Source organism: Neohortaea acidophila, assembly GCF_010093505.1.
Source record: "Neohortaea acidophila strain CBS 113389 unplaced genomic scaffold BDY17scaffold_4, whole genome shotgun sequence".
Classification (NCBI taxonomy): domain Eukaryota; kingdom Fungi; phylum Ascomycota; class Dothideomycetes; order Mycosphaerellales; family Teratosphaeriaceae; genus Neohortaea; species Neohortaea acidophila.
In genome coordinates, this window is record NW_022985513.1 from 2060799 (window position 1) to 2080373 (window position 19575).

Genomic DNA, 19575 nt, shown 5'->3' on the forward strand with positions numbered 1-19575 from the left:
GCAGGCCAGAGTGGACAGACAGCACGTGCTCGGGATATAATGACTGGATGCACTTGGAGCTTCAATCAATTTCCAACGCGCTATGTAGATGAATATATTTCCTCGCAAACTCATGTCAAAATGGCAAGAACATGAACTCTAGCTTACACGCGCCGAGATCAAAGAGCAGCCACGCCCTCGCCATCACCAAGCCATTCGCATCCACAAGCATGCCGCTGCATCAGTCCTGGGCGAAGAGCTGGTTGGGTTATTAGGCCAGGCAATGGATATCTGTACAAAACCACCCTCTCGCTTTTGATGCCGTTTTACACGCCCTCGGGGTAGACTCGCGGGACCTTGGGCCGGACCTAAACATCGGAGTCAGTATCTCATGAAGTAAAGGCGAGAACGTAGAGCTGGCAACATACGTATGGCACGCAGACACCCTGCCACGAGAACGGAGAGCCGTCCTTCTCCTTGTCGAGCACGTCCCAGCGGGAAGTCACCTGGTCCTTGGTCTTCAAGGTCCAGCCGGCATCCTGGCAGTTGTCGAGGATCCATTGACGCTTCTTCTCGCTTCGCGGCTTGATGTCGACGGGGAAGGGAAGAGTCATGGTGATGACGTAGGGGTGGACCTCGTACCACGGGAGGTGGTCGGTTCCTTCGGGCTTCTTGATGTCGTACACGGCGGCGAGCGCACCAAAGAGCGTGAACAGTTCGAGGCTGGTCAGGTCGGTGCCGGGGCAGCCGCGGTTGCCATAGCCAAATGCGATGTCGCCGCGAAGGTTGGGGAACTCAGTCAGGGGCTCTTTGTACGTCGGGTACGCAGGATCAAGCCAGCGCTCGGGAATGAACTGGTCGGCCTTGGGGAATTGCTTGGGTTCACGGCTGATGAGGCTGTGGAGGGTGTGATTAGCGCTGCTACGACGTTGGGAAGAATGAATACTCACTAGTTGTTTGCGTGGCAGATGGCGCCCTTGGGAATGTAGTAACCATTGTAGATGTCGTCCTCGAGGGTGACATGAGGCACACCAAGGGGTGTCGACTGTCTCCATCGCAACATCTCCTTGGTGGTGGCGCGAAGTCTAGAGGGAAGTTAGTTCATGAGCGGTGGTGCGGATATGCAGATGGAGCTGACCTAGGCATGTTGGGAATGTCCTCTGCAGCTGGGAGTCTATCACCGCAGACGCGATCGATTTCCTCTTGCATCTTCGGCAGCCACTCGGGGTAGTGGCACATGGCGAGGAAGAAGGCGTGGAGAGGTCCACCGATGGTAGCAATGGCAACGAAACTGCTGCTTCCGATGGCGTGTGCAGCCTCGTGGTAATCGAGCTTCTTGGCGTCGACGCCCTTTGCGTTCTCGTCCCACCAGAGAGTGCTCCAGCAAGGCTGGACATCGCCGGTCTTCATGCGTTCTTTGACATCGTCGAGTGCTTCGTAGAAAGCTATACAAGTGGTCAGCGCCGGGTCTACAGTCGAGCGGGAGGATTGCATCCATACCTTCAGTCATTTCCTGCTTGCGGCGAGCCTCGGAGCGTTTCCATGGAGAGATGAAAGCGGGCAAGTGCATCAAAAAGGTGAGCTTGTTGATGAGAGGACCGGCGGGAGACACGGCCTTGAGGAGCTCGGGGACGATGGTGAGAAGCTTGTTGCCGTGTTCGGGATCGCCCCAAGCAATGCTGCCGATGGTGCGGGAGCAGTGGACAATCATGTGTTCGGACCAACGCTCGGGAGCCTCCAACAGACGACGGATGGTGCGCTTGTTCTCAATCGCCGGCCAGCCGTAAAAGGCCTTGGGGCTGGCGTCCTTCATGATGAAGTGCATGAAGTTCTTGTACCTATACGCGGAGTGGTCAGCGGGATGGCGCGATTGCATCGAGAGGAGTACGCGTCGACTCACCTCTTCCAGGTCTCGGAGTAAGCCATCAATGGGAGGACTTCCTTGCCCTCGCGGATACCGACGGAAGCCGGGAGAGGGTTGCGGTCGCAGTACTTGCGCTGTCTCTTGACAAAGAGATCGCGGGACACCTCGTCGGTCTCGATCCAGATGTGTGTGATGCCCATAATCTTCCACGCGTAAATCGGGCCATACTTCTTGTGGAGCGCGCCAAAGTACCATGCAGCCTCAATACCAGGTTCCGGGGGAAGGCCGGAGTGCATGGGCAGTGGCTTCACGCCCGGAGGCAGCTTCTTCTTGCCAAAGCCTAGGACGCTGCCGAGGAGGACGGCGAGGACAAGGGTGATGCCGACGGCGGCGTACGGCTGCTGCAGGGCGGAGAGGTAGAGCGACTTGGCCACTTCGGGCACGGGGACGTTGGTGAAGGAGGAGGCATTGCCGAAGGAGTAGAAGGAGGCGGCGGCGCCCTGGGTCAACTGGGCCATGGTGAGGGATGCGACTGCGCGAGTGGCAGCTGCGGGGGAATCAAAGGGAGGAGATGCAAGATGTCAGCCCGTGGGAGGACGACGGGCAAGGGGAAATTGATGCAACGAGTGATTAAGGCGACAGTCTGGGAGGGAATCAACAGAGGTGACCCGTGATGAGCGCGAGAGTGAGAGATGGTCAGGTCAGAGACAGGGAGAAAAGGAGCTCCACTTGGGATGGTGGAAATATTGGAGAGTCCGTTTCCAGCGCGCGCTCCGCCAATCACACCCCGACCCCTGCCCGCCCGGCCCGGCTATTTTTAATCTCGCGAGCTTGGCACGCGGCCGTGAGCCTCGTGGCGCGTCTGGCCAGATCGGGTCGCGGTTGCCGTGTAGGGGAGTTGTCACCAGTTGATGTTGGATGTATAACGTGCTGTTCGCTCTCGTGGCCACTCGACCTCTTTACAGGGTGTGTCTGTACCCGCCAACGACACCATTGCTCGCCCCGCTGCTGAGATGGGCCAGCTTGGCCGTCCTTCCCAATCAAGCCTGCCCTATGTCTCTTGGCTTTGCTCAGAATCCTACATATGTTATTAACAGCTGCGGCTGACCAAGAGTGACCCATGCATGCAAGGCGGGCGACTACAAATTGCGGGCATTGGGGGTCTGATAAGGAGAGGCGGGAGTACAATACCCCCTCCTTGCTCTGCTTCCTCACGTACAGGCCAGACTCCTTGGCCGTTGATCCAAACTCCCTCTTGCCGGTCTCTGGATTTGCAACATTGAACGGCATAGCCCAGCTGGACCTTAACCAGCAGAATCGAAACAGCCTCTCGACTTGGCGGTCGGTGGCCTCTCTTCGTCACTGCAAGGAACCATACGGGTTCAGTATCAGCAAGGAGCTGGAAAGTACACTGCTATGCTCGAGACAAATTACGAGACCTAACCAGCAGCCCGCCCGTTATGCTCCAGACGCAGAAGGGGGATTGGGTACGTGAGGGGAAATACATAAAGCAGAGCCGGCCCTCGTGTTCAATACAGCACGGCCACCGCTCAGGGATGCAGATCATCTGGTCCAGACCAAAAGGCGAACGCGCTTCCGTGTCCAGTTCGTGGGGGAAAGCACTGTCTCGTACTTCGGCGAGCTTAACCGAAACATCGGCGAGCTATCTTATCTAATTCGCAACACGGCTGGAGGGCCAGGCGACGCTCAGTGATGCGCGCGAGACTTCTAACCATTCGCCGTTGATTGCAGTTGGACGAAAGAGTGCAATATTGACTTCAGACCTTGAAGACTGCTTGACCTGATTGCCGATACAAAAAAACCCAACTGTTCCAGCACAGCCTAACCATGATATGGCGACATCCGTCGCTACGCGCACGCGCGCGTCCCTTTGAGAGAGTCGGCGAAGCTGCAGGCGATTGATAGGCCGCTGCTGAGCACGCCATCGCGTCGGGCTTGACAACCTCACAAGCTTTCCATTAAACCGCTGGATGCCTTTATCTCCAGGGCACGCCATGCGTAGATCAGGGCGGGAGGGGACACGGTTGTTCAATTAATTCCATAGTTTGACAGTTGGAGTCGCAACTTCACTTCCTACACTAACAACATGATCTGAAGTCGGTCTGTCTGCGACAGCCTCGTACCGTCCCTTCCAAACATGGCCGCCCTGGACCCTAACGTTCCTTTTGCCCACCTCCTACGAGACAAATCGCACACACTTCCTCGACTCGACGATGTGGAAAAGGTGGATTTGGAAACTCTAGAGGACGTCAGCAGTGCAGCCTCGTCCGTCAGCGACTCTTCCGCAAGTGCAGCCTCGTCCGACGCATCGTCCACGCAGGGTGCGACGCAGGATGATGGCAAAGCCGCGCGGGTTGCTGAAGCGCATACCACATACTATCCCCACCCTACGGCCTTTGAGATTGGCGAGCACCCCATCGACCAAATTCGCCCTCTGAAGGTTGCCATTGTTGGTGCGGGCCTGTCGGGCATTACTGCTGGAGCCCTTCTTCCCATCAAAGTTCCGGGGGTCAAATTGACGATCTTTGAGAAGAATGCCGATGTTGTATGTCAACACCCGTTGACTGTAGGATCGTTGGACCGCTCCGCTGACTGATGACACCAGGGAGGGACGTGGTTTGAGAACACATACCCAGGTGTGCGCTGTGACATTCCCGCGCACGTCTACCAATCGAGCTTCTTCCCCAACACACAGTGGAGCGAAGAGTATGCACAAGGCCCCGAAATCCGAGCGTATTGGCAGTCGGTGGCGCAGAAGTACGACGTTTACTCCAAACTCCGAACATCGACGAAAGTCACCGGTTCCTACTGGGAGCCTCAACGAGCGCAATGGCGACTGGAAATTGATGCATCGGGGGAGCGGTCGACGGAGTATTTCGATTTTGTCATCCAGGCGATTGGTCGTTTCAATAGCTGGAAGCTGCCAGAATACCCGGGGATGGACAAGTATAAGGGGAAGATCATCCATTCCTCGCATTGGGACGACTCGTTTGATGCGACGGGCAAGCGCATCGCCACCATTGGCAATGGAGCTTCTGGTATCCAGGTGACTCCTGCGTTACGCAAGATTGGTATGATATGGCGGGCTTTGTGGATGTCGACTGATAGCTGACTGAGATGCGTAGCCACACACATTGACCATTACGTTCGATCTGCGACGTGGATTGCCGGCAAGTTCACACCGTGGCTGAGGGAGCGGCAAGAGGCACCCATTCCATTCAGTGAAGAGACAAAGGAGGCCTTCCAAGATCCCGACATTTATCTCCTGTACCGGAAGAAGTTGGAGGATGGGTTCTGGCGAACGTACGCGGGAATCATCAGCGATTCCGCCGCTGCACAGGCCTTGCCTGGAAAGCTGAAAGCCATCATGAAGGAGCGGTTAGAGAAGGGAGGCCGGCCGGACTTCGTCGAAAAGCTCATCCCGGACTTTCCGCCACACTGTCGTCGGCTCACACCAGGCCCTGGATACTTGGAAGCCATAACGAAGGACAACATTGAGCTTATCACCACCCCGATCGACCATTTCACAGAAGATGGGATCGTTGATAAGGAGGGGAACCATCGGCCTGTTGATGCCGTCATTTGTTCGACTGGTGCGAACACGGATTGTGCGCCTCCCGTACCCATCGTTTCTGGGGACTTTGATCTGGCCAAGGACTGGAAGATTGGTGGGAAATTCGGCTTCCCCTACAGCTACCTCGGCGTAGGCGTGCCAGGGTTCCCCAATCTCGCATTCATCCTGGGTCCGAATCCCGCGGGCCCGACGGGGACGTTGGTGAACTCGGCGGAGACGCAGATTGCGTACATCGCCAAGATGCTGCGGAAGATTTCGTCGCAGGGAATCAAAACCATGACTCCCGCTCGGCAAGCAGCCGATGACTTTGTCGAATACTGCGATGCTTTCTTCCCGCGTACCAACCTGACGAAGAAGTGCAGTTCGTGGTCGAATAGCGGCGTCCCGGGAGCTCGCATTCATGGGCACTGGCCGGGGAGTGCTGCTCATTTGAACCTCGTTCGTCGAGAGCCAAGGTGTGTTTCCCCATTGACGTATGTCGAACGAGATACTAACCCTATCTCCAACAGGTGGGAGGACTTTGAGTATACATATGTCCGATCTGAGAATCGCTTTGCATACTTTGGAAATGGATGGACGACGCGCGAGAAGGATCTGGATTATGATATGGTTTCATATCTCCGAACGGAGAAGACTAATGACTTGAGGAATTTGCATGAGCTCTGGTGGGATGTTTAAGGGATATCTGCCAGGCGTACAGGGGTTGAAGCGTACAGTGGTGACGATATGAACCACCATTCATTCCGTCGTTAAGATCTGCTGCGGTCATTTCTCGCAGTACTTCTTCAAATTATCACACCAGTCCCGAAACTTGGCGTCCAATGTTTTCTGATACATCCATTTGACCACGTATGCCAGCGGGCCGGCCATGTTCTCCCACGTGCGGACTTCACATTCATTTTCGCCGAGCACAATGATTTCGTGAAAGCGCTCGGTTCGCACGCCGAGGGTGATGAGTCCTGGAGCAGACTTCCATGCGATGCGGTAGATCTTGCTCAGATCTGACGTGTACGACTTGTCCTCTTCGAGGGTGGCAGAAGGAATGTAGGTGGATGGATGGTCGGGGGTAGAGATGTCTGACACTTGCAGCGCGGTATCATTAACCTTGTGCGGCTTGTTTGAGTCCATGACGGCGCCAAAGGTGAAGAAGGTTCCGACGTGAAGAATGGCAGGATTATCGGCATCCTCTGGCTGCGATTGAATGGTTACTGTCGGACAGAAGCTGTTCCATTCGCCGTATTTGCTGATGTCGCGGGTGACGGCGAAGACTTTGGAGGCGGGTGCGTGTATGGTCGCCGTACCGATGATGGTGAACGTAGTCTCATTTGCCGGAACAGAGGGGGTTGATAATTTGCCCGAGGGCGGCGGCCATTGCGTGCTCATGATGGTTGATATAGACGGAGGGGGTTGATGAATGTGATGTGATAAAGTAGAGCGGAGTGAAGGAGGAGACGTCATTGAAGGCAAGGCACTCAGGCGACTTCGAGGCTTTGCAGTAGCGTTATGGCTTCGCCTCTGTCCATTGACTCGCAGTTTGCTTATTTGTGACGAAAGATGGTAAAGATCTGGCATTAACGCCATTGATCTGTATTGCTATGTCCATTCCTTGGGAGACCCGGTGTAGACATCGGAATGGAGCGTACGGAATTGAAACCATCACCGCTCACCATACCGTCTGTGAAAGATGGTCTGCGCTGTTCATGACAGTAGCTGGCAGACCTCTAGAAATGTTGATAAGACCATGGTCACGACGAGCCGACAATCTTCACTCTGCCCTCCAAAGGTTCATACGTCCTCTCTTTCCTCCGCTTCAACCCATCCACAGGCTTCCCAAACACCAGCTGAGACTTGAGGATCCATGATTTGGGAAGACTCCATCGCTCGCGCACCTTTTCACTGAACTCCGACATGAAGTTGAAATGCTGCAGATTGCATCCCAAGCCCTCCAGCTCCAACGCCGTCCACACGAGGAACTGATGCATCCCCGACGACGAGTCCGCCCACTCCGGAACGAGATGTCCAAAGAGCGGGTTCTTCGCCGCCAGGCCGTCCAGTGCTTCTTGGTCCTCGAACCATAACACCGTCCCGTATGCGCCGCGGAAGCCTTGCACCATCTTGGAGAGGAAGGCGTGGTTCTTCTCCTCCGTGGCGCTCGTCACGCTTTCATCAGCCAAAGCCCATAGCGCCTCGTGTTCTTGCTTGACGAGGATGACTGCTCTGGCCGATTGGACGTTGAAAGATGACGGTGCATGCTTCACCGCTCGTTCCACGATTTCTGCGATCCGTGAATCCTTGATGGTGCTTTCATTGGAGAGGGTGTAGCATGACAAGCGAGTCTCCGCTGCGGTGAATAGCGAGTCCACCGTCGCTTTGGAATCCGACATGATGGCTGTTTTATTCCGTTTGATGGTGCTGACTTGATGTATTGCTCGTACTTTTTCTGCATTCAATTGATGCTTTGATGGAGTATCCCGCTATGACGTTCCGAGGGGAAGGCGGGCGGTTGAATGGTTCAACGCTCGGGATTGCGTGCTTGACAAGCGCAGGAGATATGCCACTCTCGTCGATGCCCATCATTTCTGTTAACCGCCATCTTCAGAGTGACAGGAGCATTACAGACACGTCGTCTACGGATTCACATGTCTACGTCCAGTGTCTATACTATTTGAAGATTCCATAAAGCAGCCCACACGCAAGCATGGGCAGAACCGCGATGCCCCAGAAAATCCACACAATGCCAACGGCAAAATAAACACGCATCATGTCCAGCCAGCTTCCATAATACCTTTCTACCGTCGACGAGTTCTCATCTTTGGGAGGTGATGTGGGGAGTGCAGCGGCTAATGTGACGGCAACCTGGTTGTTGATCTTGTCCCATGTGGTCTCAAGAGCCTGTTGTCGAGCATTCACAGCCATCTCGCCTCGTAGCGTGGTATCCGAGGAGAGCTTCAGCGCATACTTCACAAAGCCGTCAAGATCATGTGGGTCAACGAGGTAGCCGGAGCGCCCGTGCTTGACCGTCTCGGACGGACCGCCTTCGTCTCGAGCAATGACCGGCACGCCGGACGCCATAGACTCCAGCACCACCAGTCCAAAGGTTTCCGTAATGGAGCAATGTAGGAAGACGTCGGCCGTGGCGTACGCCCGTGCCAATGCCGTGCCGCGCAGGAAGCCAGTAAAGACGACGCGGTGCTTGAGTGCTTTGAAGTAATCGCGGACTTCCCCATCGACGCTTGGGTTTTTGTTCCCGCCGACAATCAAAAGCTTGAAATTGAGCCCGGTCTCATCCAGACGTTGAGCGACTTGCGCCAGGAACTCAAAGCCTTTCTCCGGAGCAAGTCGTGAAATGCAACAAAACACAATCTCATCCTTGCTCGCAATCTCTTCCCGGTAGGCCTCTTCACGACGGCCGGGATGGAATAATTCGGTATCGACGCCACGTCCGAGCTGTTTCATGATGTCGGAAGGAGCACCAGTCTTGGCGAGATATTCGCGAACGTAGCCGGAGGGATAGAAGATGGTACGCACGGCAGGGAGTCCAAAGAGGTAACCTTGAACGATAGAAAGCAGATACACCCCGTAGCGATCTAGCGGCGGAGGAAAGAGAATGGCAGAATATGCGGCAAGATCGGTCTGGAAGTTGAGCAGGGTAGGTGGCGGGTTATCCAGCTGGCCAAGTTGGACGAGGAATTGAAAGCCCACTGACGCCGGGCTGGCAAGATAGATGAGGTCGGGTTTGAACGTCTTGTCGTATATAGCTCCCAGGCGGAAGGGGTAGGCGACGGTGAGATCGGGGTTGTATGGGAGTGGGAAACCTTGCAGACGGTGCTCGGGATTCTGTCGACTCAATTTCGTCGCCTCCACCCTGCGTTTTGCTTGTTCGGCAGATCTCCGCGATGCCACTGGCGAGACGCCGGATTGAGCAGCCGGCTGTGGGTGTGTTGTCTGAAGCTTGGACTGATCATCACGGTCAAAGTGCCAGGACCATGCTCCTCCTATCGCTCGCGAGCCCAGGGCGGATGACTTTGCTTCGATCGATCGCACCCATTCCTTGTTGACAATTGGTTTCCGCTGTTGCTTGGCCTCTGTCGGATTGATGGGCTGTCCCTTGTAGAATGGCGCACACGTTGCCACATGCACTCCATTGCTTCTCAGGTAGTCGACAAGCGACTGTGTCGTTCGTGACACTCCATTGACGGGGCCAAGAGATTCGGTCGCGAGAAGCACCTTTTTGCCCACGAGTTCGGCGGGGAAGATGATGGGTGATGCATGTGTTGTCTCTGTTTGGAGGAGTGCCATTTCGACCTAATCGGGTTAGAGCCAGTCCTGGACGATGACGGGGGGAGAGATTCGATATTGCAGCGTCGACTGTGATCGCATTCCCTTTGACACCAACCCGCAAGCGCTCTGGTCACCGGCGCAGGCCTTGCGAAGGGGCGACGAGGTGTGCTGGTGTGACGTGGCGACCATTCAAGCTGCGGGCGCGCGACCCTGAGGTGCGACGAATATATACCTGCGGGTAGTGAAGGCAACGATACGAGAAGCATCCGCTTCGCGACAGGCGCGTGCAAGCGCGGTACCAGCGCACGCCAAACGATTCCGCATTTCCGTAGTGGCGACCCCCGGGTCGATGCTCGGATGGCCTGTCAGCGCGTGGTGAGTGCACGAGGGCAGAGGGTGTGCATTTGTGTGGTGCCCGTCATGAGGCAACGAAGTCAGCACGCCTCGGCTGCGCGCGCTCTCATTCGTCGACGCGCGACCCTCGACGACATCCCACCAGCACATCACTCCCCCGACCTCCAACCATTTCCTCCACGCATGCCCGAAAACAACACGGGGTCATTTCGTTGTAGTAGAGGCGGTGAAATTGCCGAAGCCGCATCATGAGTAAGGCAAGCGCGAAACAGCGTCCCTTTCTTTATCGCGTTCACTTTTTTCCTGCACACGCGACTTCCGTCTTCTCTTTTCCTTTCCTTCATCTCGTGCTTGCCCTTTTCCTCTCAGGCCGGCTGGTACGACACGCGCTTGTTGTCCGACATCATGAGTCCTTCGTGGGCAGAATCATTGATTACATCACCAATGACTTCTCTTCCATCGTTAAGTCGGTCGGACGGCTCTACGGGGGAGAGTGCATCACCTCCAGCAACCCCTGCGGACATGTCGCCATACATCGATGCCCAGGCATATTCTTTGCCGACAATAGACGCGATGAACCTCCCTCGCCACGCCGACGCCTCGCGGCCTGCCTATCCCAACACTCTCCCCGACATCATGGACCCCGACACTGCGAGATCTGTGTCAGTGCAACGACTGTGTTGTATTGGGGCGGGCTATGTTGGTGCGCAGCACTGCTTCTTCCGAGGTGATGTGAGCTGGAGCTAACTCTTACACTCATGCAGGTGGACCGACCGCCGCGGTCATTGCTCTGCATAATCCCCATGTCCGCGTGACCGTTGTTGACCGCGATGAGAAGCGCATCAACGCCTGGAAGGGCAAACACCTTCCCATTCACGAACCGGGATTGAACGACGTGGTCCGCGCAGCAAGAGATGGCCTCTGTGGGCGGAAAGCAGAGCACGAGCGTCGCGATTATGCCAACCATGCTCAAGCACGCGAGGAGAGTGTGCGCCAGCCAAACCTCTTCTTCTCCACGGCATGCACTCAGACAATTGCGGAATCCGACATGATCTTCATCAGTGTCAACACTCCCACCAAAGTGCGAGGAGTCGGGGCGGGCAGGGCCACAGACATGACGGCGCTTGAAGGGGCCGTGCGGGACGTTGCCATGCACGCCAGGCCCGGCACCATCTTGGTGGAAAAGAGTACGGTTCCCTGCAAGACTGGCCAGCTGATCAAGGACATTCTCGAAGCGTATCGGCCGGGCGTTTCCTTTAGCATTCTCTCCAACCCCGAGTTTCTCTCCGAAGGAACGGCTGTGCGCGATCTCATGCGCCCTGATCGTGTGATTCTCGGTTGCGAGTCGACGATTTCGGGGCATCGTGCTGCTGCGGCCCTGGCCAATCTCTATGCCGCCTGGGTTCCACGCTCAAAGATTGCGCCCATCAATATCTGGTCATCGGAGCTGTGCAAGCTGACCGCAAACGCCATGCTTGCGCAGCGTATCAGCAGCATCAACTCCATCTCCGCCATTTGCGAGCGCACCGGCGCGGATGTGAGCGAGATTGCAAAGAGCATAGGCATGGATGCACGGATAGGACCGCAGTTCCTCAAAGCTGGCTTGGGGTTTGGTGGTTCGTGCTTCCGGAAAGATATCGCCAGTTTGACATACCTCGCGGAATCCCTGGGATTGCCCGAGGTTGCAGCATATTGGCAGCAAGTGATTACCATGAACAACTTCCAGCGGGACCGGTTCGCCAGATCCGTCATCTCCTCACTTCACAACACTCTGCGAGGCAAGAAGATTGCGATTTTGGGCTACGCCTTCAAGAAGGACACTGGTGATGCTCGGGAATCTCCGGCTTTGGATGTGATTCGAATTTTGCTGGAAGAGAATCCGAACAGCATTGCCATCTTTGACCCATTGTGCAGCGAAGCCGACATTGTCCGCGAATTGCGAGCGGTGGACAGCGAGACGGAAATTATGCAGCCTCGAGGACCTGTGGAGATTGTTTCCGACCCCTACACGGCGTGTGCCGACAGCAATGCTGTGCTTGTGTTGACCGACTGGGACATGTTCAAGCTACGCAAGTCCAACAGAGCGGTGCAATCCAAGGTGGAGGAGCATCAATTCGACGGAGCAGCGCCCACGACAATTTTGCAATTAAGACACAAGGCTGACAAGATCCCCGTTCCGGCGGCAACACTGCTTACTCCTCCGCATACTCCTGACATGAAGGGTGCAAGCTTGGAGACCGAGGCGCGACTCATGCCCGAGCCAGCTTGTCCTCCAGAGTGTGTCGAATGCAAATCAATGGCCGCTCGAAGTGTGTCGAAGAGTGTGGACATTACCGAACCTGTGGACTGGTCTCGAATTTCAAGCTCGGTCAAGGAGCCTAAGTGGGTGTTTGATGGGAGGGGGATATTAGATGCATCCGCAATGGTCGGGAAGGGATTCAGGTTGGAGACGCTGGGACGTGTGAGCCTTTATTGATTGTGAATAGACTCCCTAGATTGTGCATTGAATGGCGATCGGCAGTGATTGATAGAATTTAGCCGAAGCTTTCCCGTCGCCATGCCAATGTGGAGCTTCACCTCATCCTTTCTGACTCAATGGATGCGTCCCAGAGGCGAAATGGGAAATGATGGAGCGATGAGCCGATGACAGCGCCGTGGTCTTAGTTAAAACGCAGTCATTCACTCATTGCGGAAGACGCGGTCATTTCCACTCTCCCACCTCGCAACACACCCCACGCCGGGACTTCCAAGACTTGCGCCTGCGTGAATTGAAGATGCCCGCGGAGATGGGTCGTTCAGTCACCATGCGATGCTCGTTCGCAGCTCAGATTCGTCGATATTCGGCGGCACCATCTCGCTCCATTCCTCCTGCCAAACAACGTTTTGTGCCCAAATCGGGCACCTATCCCAAGGGGTTTCTGGCCGGGACGTCCCACGCCGGCGTGAAGGCGTCGAATACACAACACGACGATATAGCGCTGGTCGTCTCGGAGAAGCCGTGCGTTGCTGCCGCCGTGTTCACTCGCAACCTCTTCCGTGCGGCACCTCTCGAATTCTCCAGGGCCCTTCTGCATCGCCGGCAAAACGCGGGCGTGCGTGGAGTGGTGGTGAACTCTGGCTGTGCCAATGCAGTGACTGGAAAGAAGGGTCTCTACCATGCAAACGAAATGTCCAAAAGTATCGATCAATGCTTTGATCCGGAGGAGCACTTCCAAACCAACGAGGAGGAATTCAAGCTTCGCACGCTCGTCATGAGCACCGGGGTGATTGGGCAACACCTGCCCATTGATCGCATCCGAGAAGCAATTCCCCGCGCCCATGCTGCCCTTGGCTCGGAGCATGAACACTTCATGGCCGCCGCTCAAGCCATCTGCACCACCGACACCTTCCCCAAGCTCATCTCCCGCACCTTTACCCTGCCTTCTCACCCCGAAACCGAGTATCGAATCGCCGGCATGACCAAAGGCGCCGGCATGATCCATCCAAACATGGGCACGCTGCTTGGCATCATCTGCACTGATGCCAACATCACGCCCGGATGGGATGTCAAGAATGTTCTCACATCGGCCAACGAGCGATCTTTTAACTGCATCTCCATCGACGGCGATACGAGCACGAACGACACCATTGCCCTTTTAGCAAACGGGGCGGCGGCACCGGAGGGCAGTGCACCGTTGAGATATCGCAAAGGAGGGGCGAAGTGGAGTGGAGACGAGAAAGTGTTCCACGATGTTCTGGTCGAAGTCATGACCGATTTGGCGCAGCTCGTCGTTCGCGATGGCGAGGGCGCGACCAAATTCATCACGGTGGAGGTAATGTCGCCACATTCGAAGAAGGCCGCTCAACGCGCTGCAGCGAGCATCGCGACATCCGCACTGGTCAAGACGGCAATGTACGGCCAGGACGCAAATTGGGGCCGGATATTGTGTGCGATTGGATACGCGCCCGGAATCGTCCACAATCCCGTGCAACAAGCCTCGCCCGAGGAGAATCAAGTCAACCCGGAGAAGACATCGGTATCCTTCATCCCCGCCGACGGGAGCGAGGAGCTCAAGGTGTTCATTCGGGGGAGGGCGCAAGAAGTGGACGAGAAGCGTGCAAAGGAGGTGCTGGAGATGGAGGAGATTAAGATTGTGGTCTGGCTAGACGAACTACCAGAGGGCGGGAAGTGGCACACGGCGCGGTACTGGACTTGTGACTTTAGTCATGAGTATGTCACCATCAATGGGGATTACAGGACGTGATATTATGGATCATTCGAGCGGCATGTTGTATACACTTGCGATATATCTATGTTGAATGCCTGCTGCATCCTGCGGACATTTCCTCGTCTCTGTCCATCGAATGCGCCACATACGTTGCCCGGTTTTGGGGGCACGCAGTAGGGGCCATTGCTGCGGTCCAGTTTCGCTGTACTGGCCAAGATCGAGTACTGCCTTTGTCGGTCTACTTCTCGCTCGTCGATTCGGAGCTGTCGGCCTCACGAGAGCAACTGCTCACTGTGCGTGAAAAAAGGGTTCGTGATGCTGCCATTTTGGTGCCTCTGCGTTGGGAAGTTGGAGTCAGCCTTTCGCATGGTTGCCCGTCATGAAAGACTCACTGCTTCACGATTTGCCTTTGCTTCAGACTTGCCAGTTTCTGGCTTGCTGGACTGAGGATGGCGTCGGATGGGCTGACGTAGGGCTTGCTGGATTTGCTGCGGCAAGTCAGATGGTGTTTGTGGATTGTTGGCGAGGTTAACATACCCATCTCGGTCGGCGAGCTGGCGGTCAAGCAGCGACTTGTGCAGGTTCTGTTGTCCTCGGGCTGTCTGCGTTTGCATTTGGAGGTTGGTGCTCCGGTCTGCGAGGGGGGGAGACATGGTGGAGATGCGGCTGGGTGATGTTCACATTGAAGAGGAGATGTTTTCTTGAATGCCCTGCTCGAGTGCAGATGTGCAAAGACTGCACGGGCTAGATCGCTTGCCGCCATCAACTCGGTTTGGGGTCGATCTCTTTCACGAAAACAGTCGGGGCGTTGCTGGGGTGATGGGATTCTCTTGTCAGGATCGATGGCGAACTCCCCGACATTCATCTCGTTGGTGGACGACGATGAGCCTGTCTCACATGAGGCAAGGAACGCCGAGACTTTGCGGAAGAATAGGAGATCAGAACACGAGAGCGGGCTTATTCAATGTACCTATCTTGCCCATCACGGTCACTCCGCGGGCAATGCCAGGGCGTAGCTGGACTATACTGCCTGATTGTCATGTTCTAGACCCCAGCCTCAGTTCATCCTCACGGCGATGTCGTTGTATCCCACATTGAGGTATGTACGGCCCTGCAAGGCCCTGTGATCACTTCCTCGGGATCGTGGGTGGTGCGCGCCTCACGGCTTCCAGCGAATTACCTCGGACATGCACTTCCGAGCATCACGGCCGAGATGAGGGGGAGTCGGAGGAGTATTATTGTTACCACAACTCCCATATTCGCCCAACGTTCTCTCCAAACTGCTTCAATCTGTAAATACATCACGATAATCATGGCTGACATTGAGACAATTGGATGGGTGGTGCACGAGGCGAAGCAGGACTTTAAGCTGGAAGAGCTGGTTGTCGAAGCCCCTCGAGACGATGAGCTTCTAATCGACATGAAGTTCTCCGGCATCTGCCATACCGTCGGTATAGCCGTCTATGCACTCACGGTCCAGGCTGACATTGTCGCAGGATTTGGTCTTTCAACAGGGAGAACTGACACTTTGCCCGTATCCTGCTGTCTTTGGCGTGCGTACTCAGCCTACAAAGATCATTGCGTAGGCTAACACCTGGCCAGCACGAAGGCGCAGGATTCATTCGATCCATCGGCCCCAAGGTGAAGAACAAGGATCTTAAGGTCGGCGACTTTGTCCTGCTATCAATCAACTACTGCGAGCAATGCAAATTCTGCAAAACCAAGCATCCGGCAAAGTGAGGCCTCCCATCACGTTCAAGTCGACCTGTCCCTGCTAACACTATTCAAAGCTGTATTCACGGCAGCAAGCTGCATCTCTTTGGCACTCGTCCAGACGGCTCATGCTCCGCCAAATTGAAGAGGACTGGCGAGAGCGTCCGATCTTACTTTTTCGGTCAATCGAGTTTCATGAAGACCAATTGCGTGGCCGAGACTTGCGTGGTCAAGTATGAGGGCTCACCGGATGATGCAGCCATGTGCGCAGCTATGGGTTGTGGTTATCAGACTGGTATGTTCAGTCGTGCTCTCGAATGACCCCAGCTGACTGAAACTTGCAGGCGCCGGAACGGTGATGAACGTCTTGAAGCCGACGTCTGACGACTCCGTCGTGGTATTTGGCTTGGGAACCGTCGGCTTAACCGCAATCATGGGGGCGAAATACTGCGGTGCTAAGCAGATCATTGCCGTCGACATCCAGGCGTCCAAATTGCCCCTCGCGAAGGAAGTCGGGGCAACGCACCTCGTCAACTCACGCGAAGTCCCCGATATTGTCGCCCATATCAAGGAATTGACGGGCGGTACTGGTGTTGACTTTGCAGTCGACTGCAGTGGAGTCATCCCGGTCATTGAGAAGATGATTGATTGCTTGGCCATGTTTGGAACTGCCGCGACCGTTGGCGTGCCACCGTCTGGAGCCAAAGTAGCCGTGGACCCTCTACAAATGCTTCTTTACAGCAGGAAATACGTTGGTGTCAGAGAAGGCGATTCCGACCCGCCAGTGTTCATTCCCAAGCTGGTGGAGATGCAGAAGCAGGGCCAATTCCCCGTGGAGAAGATCATCAAGGTTTACGATTACAAGGATATGGCCCAGGCGCTGCATGACTTGCACGCGGGTAGTGTGGTCAAGCCGGTTATTCAATGGTTCTAGACGAGTCTTGGAAGCGCAGGTGAATTGCATAGTTCAGTCTCATTGGAGCGCTATCAGTACCCTCCCAATCCTTGCAACCTGGCTCCATCGTGAAACATCATCAATTCGAATCACGGTCCTTCTTTTCCTCCTCCAAAGTAACTTCTCCGTCTCCTTGGACATGCTTCGTCTCGCTCTCCGGTACAGGCGCGGTCGAGCTTCTCCTCCGCATGGTAGAACCACGTCTGTATGCCTCTGTATCTTCATACCGGATGAGAAGCTCTCCATTCTTGCCGAATCGTCTGGGCTTGTCGTGGGCGACCTTCACCACCGTGAGTGCGCCTTTGAGGCCGGAAATGTCGTGGAAGATTTCGTCCATTTCCTCAAGCGATCTGTATGCAGTTTCTGGGTAGAAGAAGTACACGCATGGGACCATGAAGGCATTGATGCATGCAAAGACGGTGTATGTGTTGTAGCCAATGCTGGCAAAGGCGGGAGGAGTGACCATGACGACCATGAAGTTGAAGATCCAGTTGGCGGTGGTGGAAAGGGCGGTTGCGGGAGCTCGAATGGACAGAGGAGTGATTTCTGCGGGATAAAGCCTTGAAGACGAGTCAGTAGTGTTCGTCATTGTCTCCATCTTGACGACTTACCAAGTCATACCAAGCCCTGAAGACGTTCGTCAGCGATGCGCCATGCAAGAGATGGTTTGGGAAGAAGACTTACACCCGACGGCGAAGAAGGAGTTGAAAACAAACAAGAAGATCGCGGCGACTACACCACAGGCTTTGGACTGGAGATTGGCGCTCGTTGCGGCCAAGACGGCCATGGAACATGCTTGACCGACTGCGCCGAAAAGCATCAACTGCCTTCGGCCGAACTTTTCGATGGTGAAGACAGCCACCCAGGATGCCATGAAGTACTCGGTGCCGTTGCAAGCTGCTAGAAGACGACTTAAGAAGCCGGAGAGGCCGATGCTTTTGAATACTGTCGCAGCGTAGTATCTGCGTGTTTGTTAGCCAGACAGATAAAATACGGATGAAGACTATGGATTCACGTACGTGATGATGTTTATACCTAAGAAATGACGATTAGCAAGGGCCTTATTCTTTCCAAGAACAAAACAGCTGGACTTACCGGAGATTTGTTGAAACATCTGATTGACGTACGCGAGAATTGTCCTGTGAAGGTTGCGATTCGGGTTCCGGTCGAAGCAGTCGATAAATTTGCCCTTGGACATTTCGAAGACGACGTCTTTGACCTGGAGAGCGTTCAGAGCTGTCTTGGCGCAGACGAAGACGATGGGTGCATACCGCATTGAACTCGAATTGAATTCTCTCGTCATCTTCCGGGAGATCTGCCAGCGCCGACAAGACCTGCAGGGCTTCTTTATCACGGCCTTTCAATATCAACCTGGGTGTCCTGTCAGTGCTGATGTTCATTGGGGTTGGCTGAGACAAGACTTGCCATCGTGGCGACTCGGGTAGACCAAGGACTGTGCTGACGATGAAGAGGCAGAGCACGATTTGGAATGCTAGGGGAAAGCGCCATGCAATACTCGAAGGGTCCAAGAAGGAGAAGCCAAGATCGATCCAATCTGTTGAAGTCAGTATGTTGTGTGGTGTGAACGAGACGGCGGCAACTCATACAAGACAGCATCACTCCAAATACGATGAGAACGCCTTCAATCATCACCATTTGGCCACGACGATTCGACTTGGACGTTTCAGACTGCCATATCGGAACGGTGGAGGTATTCTGTGGGGTGGTTAGCTGGTGATTGTCTGGGCTGCCGTGTCATGATCATACCATTCCGTTGCCGAACCCCGTAATCAGTCTGGCCGCAATGAGCTGGCCGAGGCTGTATGAAGAGCATTGGATGGTGGCGCCGACAATCATGATGCACGTTCCCGTGAAAATGGTCTTTCTCCGTCCGAGGATATTTCCCAGCCAGATGGTAGCAGCGGCCCCGAAGAAGCAGCCAAGGGTGTATCCGCCGACAGTAATCCCTGATTGCACGAATCAGATACGTGGGTTATCAATGGACCGGAGACCGCATACCTTGTACGTTTGAGGCCTTTTGCTTCGTCCATCCGTGAGGAGGAGAGTTGGTGTCGATTTGTGGGAATGTTTTCAGGAAACCATCCAAGGTCAAAAGACCTCCCATGACACCCTGTGGGCTGGGTCAGCTTTTCATGATGAGAGCATTGGCCGTCGCCGACGCACCTGGTCGTAGCCGAACAACGCAAAATCACATCCGGCAATAGTCGCAATGGCGATGCTGAGGTGAAGGCCACGAAGGCCGTAGTATGGTTTGCCCATTTTGTCGTGTACGCGGTGAAGTAAAGGCAAGGAAGCGGAAGGGGCGAAGCAGAAAGAAGGTAGAGGTATGGAGCTGGGTGGGTTTGTGTCTCCACGCTACAAAATGACGATGATGATCAATGCTCGAATGGGGAGGTGAGACTGCGCGAGTTGTTCACGCGACATGCACGATACCTTACGTCACTTTGGAGTTTTCGCGGATCGCGATGATATATCACGGACTGCACAGTTTGTGGTTTTGTGCGTGGTGATCAGATGCTCCCTCCTGCACGAGAGCGATCTCGTCGGAACATCTAATGGTAGAGCCGCAATGTGAAGCCAGCGTTCATCGTGGAGATGGCAAAAG

General features: G+C 55.0%; 10 protein-coding genes across 10 annotated transcripts; 4 read left to right on the top strand and 6 right to left on the bottom strand.

Annotated features, from left to right (window-relative positions):
- Nucleotides 1-53: 53 nt before the first annotated feature.
- BDY17DRAFT_296315 (putative P450 monooxygenase) lies at nt 54-2566 on the bottom strand. Its single transcript, XM_033733438.1, has 6 exons — nt 1880-2566; nt 1480-1817; nt 1118-1424; nt 930-1064; nt 408-876; nt 54-347 (listed from the first exon to the last, which is right to left on the bottom strand). The coding sequence occupies exons 1-6, from the start codon at nt 2359-2361 to the stop codon at nt 306-308; spliced, it is 1773 nt and encodes a 590-aa protein (XP_033591360.1). The 5' UTR covers nt 2362-2566; the 3' UTR covers nt 54-305.
- Nucleotides 2567-4001: 1435 nt separating this feature from the next.
- On the top strand, nt 4002-6116 carry BDY17DRAFT_248544 (uncharacterized protein; the record flags this gene model as incomplete). The annotated part of the gene is made up of 4 exons (XM_033730918.1): nt 4002-4409; nt 4470-4935; nt 4990-5893; nt 5948-6116. 4 exons carry the CDS (start codon nt 4002-4004, stop codon nt 6114-6116), a joined length of 1947 nt encoding a protein of 648 aa, XP_033591361.1.
- Nucleotides 6117-6203: 87 nt separating this feature from the next.
- Nucleotides 6204-6821, bottom strand: BDY17DRAFT_323620 (uncharacterized protein; the record flags this gene model as incomplete). Its single annotated transcript, XM_033737049.1, has 1 exon — nt 6204-6821. One exon carries the CDS (start codon nt 6819-6821, stop codon nt 6204-6206), a length of 618 nt encoding a protein of 205 aa, XP_033591362.1.
- A 362-nt stretch (nt 6822-7183) lies between these two features.
- Nucleotides 7184-7822, bottom strand: BDY17DRAFT_309953 (Nitroreductase-like protein; the record flags this gene model as incomplete). Its single annotated transcript, XM_033735385.1, has 1 exon — nt 7184-7822. The coding sequence occupies one exon, from the start codon at nt 7820-7822 to the stop codon at nt 7184-7186; it is 639 nt and encodes a 212-aa protein (XP_033591363.1).
- Nucleotides 7823-7984: 162 nt separating this feature from the next.
- BDY17DRAFT_296321 (uncharacterized protein) lies at nt 7985-10117 on the bottom strand. The gene has a single exon (XM_033733439.1). It carries the CDS (start codon nt 9735-9737, stop codon nt 8100-8102), a length of 1638 nt encoding a protein of 545 aa, XP_033591364.1. The 5' UTR covers nt 9738-10117; the 3' UTR covers nt 7985-8099.
- Nucleotides 10118-12625, top strand: BDY17DRAFT_296323 (uncharacterized protein). Its single transcript, XM_033733440.1, has 2 exons — nt 10118-10776; nt 10838-12625. The coding sequence occupies exons 1-2, from the start codon at nt 10479-10481 to the stop codon at nt 12547-12549; spliced, it is 2010 nt and encodes a 669-aa protein (XP_033591365.1). The 5' UTR covers nt 10118-10478; the 3' UTR covers nt 12550-12625.
- A 38-nt stretch (nt 12626-12663) lies between these two features.
- On the top strand, nt 12664-14340 carry BDY17DRAFT_296324 (arginine biosynthesis ArgJ). The gene has a single exon (XM_033733441.1). The coding sequence runs from the start codon at nt 12848-12850 to the stop codon at nt 14315-14317; it is 1470 nt and encodes a 489-aa protein (XP_033591366.1). The 5' UTR covers nt 12664-12847; the 3' UTR covers nt 14318-14340.
- Nucleotides 14341-14669: 329 nt separating this feature from the next.
- On the bottom strand, nt 14670-14934 carry BDY17DRAFT_323625 (uncharacterized protein; the record flags this gene model as incomplete). Its single annotated transcript, XM_033737050.1, has 2 exons — nt 14670-14769; nt 14819-14934. 2 exons carry the CDS (start codon nt 14932-14934, stop codon nt 14670-14672), a joined length of 216 nt encoding a protein of 71 aa, XP_033591367.1.
- A 659-nt stretch (nt 14935-15593) lies between these two features.
- Nucleotides 15594-16928, top strand: BDY17DRAFT_316490 (uncharacterized protein; the record flags this gene model as incomplete). The annotated part of the gene is made up of 5 exons (XM_033736015.1): nt 15594-15728; nt 15778-15834; nt 15884-16017; nt 16072-16289; nt 16339-16928. The coding sequence occupies 5 exons, from the start codon at nt 15594-15596 to the stop codon at nt 16926-16928; spliced, it is 1134 nt and encodes a 377-aa protein (XP_033591368.1).
- A 50-nt stretch (nt 16929-16978) lies between these two features.
- BDY17DRAFT_135747 (MFS sugar transporter-like protein) lies at nt 16979-19375 on the bottom strand. Its single transcript, XM_033729462.1, has 11 exons — nt 19134-19375; nt 18969-19080; nt 18717-18916; nt 18557-18665; nt 18375-18504; nt 18221-18320; nt 18045-18168; nt 17969-17984; nt 17634-17911; nt 17561-17576; nt 16979-17509 (listed from the first exon to the last, which is right to left on the bottom strand). The coding sequence occupies exons 1-11, from the start codon at nt 19227-19229 to the stop codon at nt 17029-17031; spliced, it is 1662 nt and encodes a 553-aa protein (XP_033591369.1). The 5' UTR covers nt 19230-19375; the 3' UTR covers nt 16979-17028.
- Between the last annotated feature and the right edge of the window lie 200 nt (nt 19376-19575).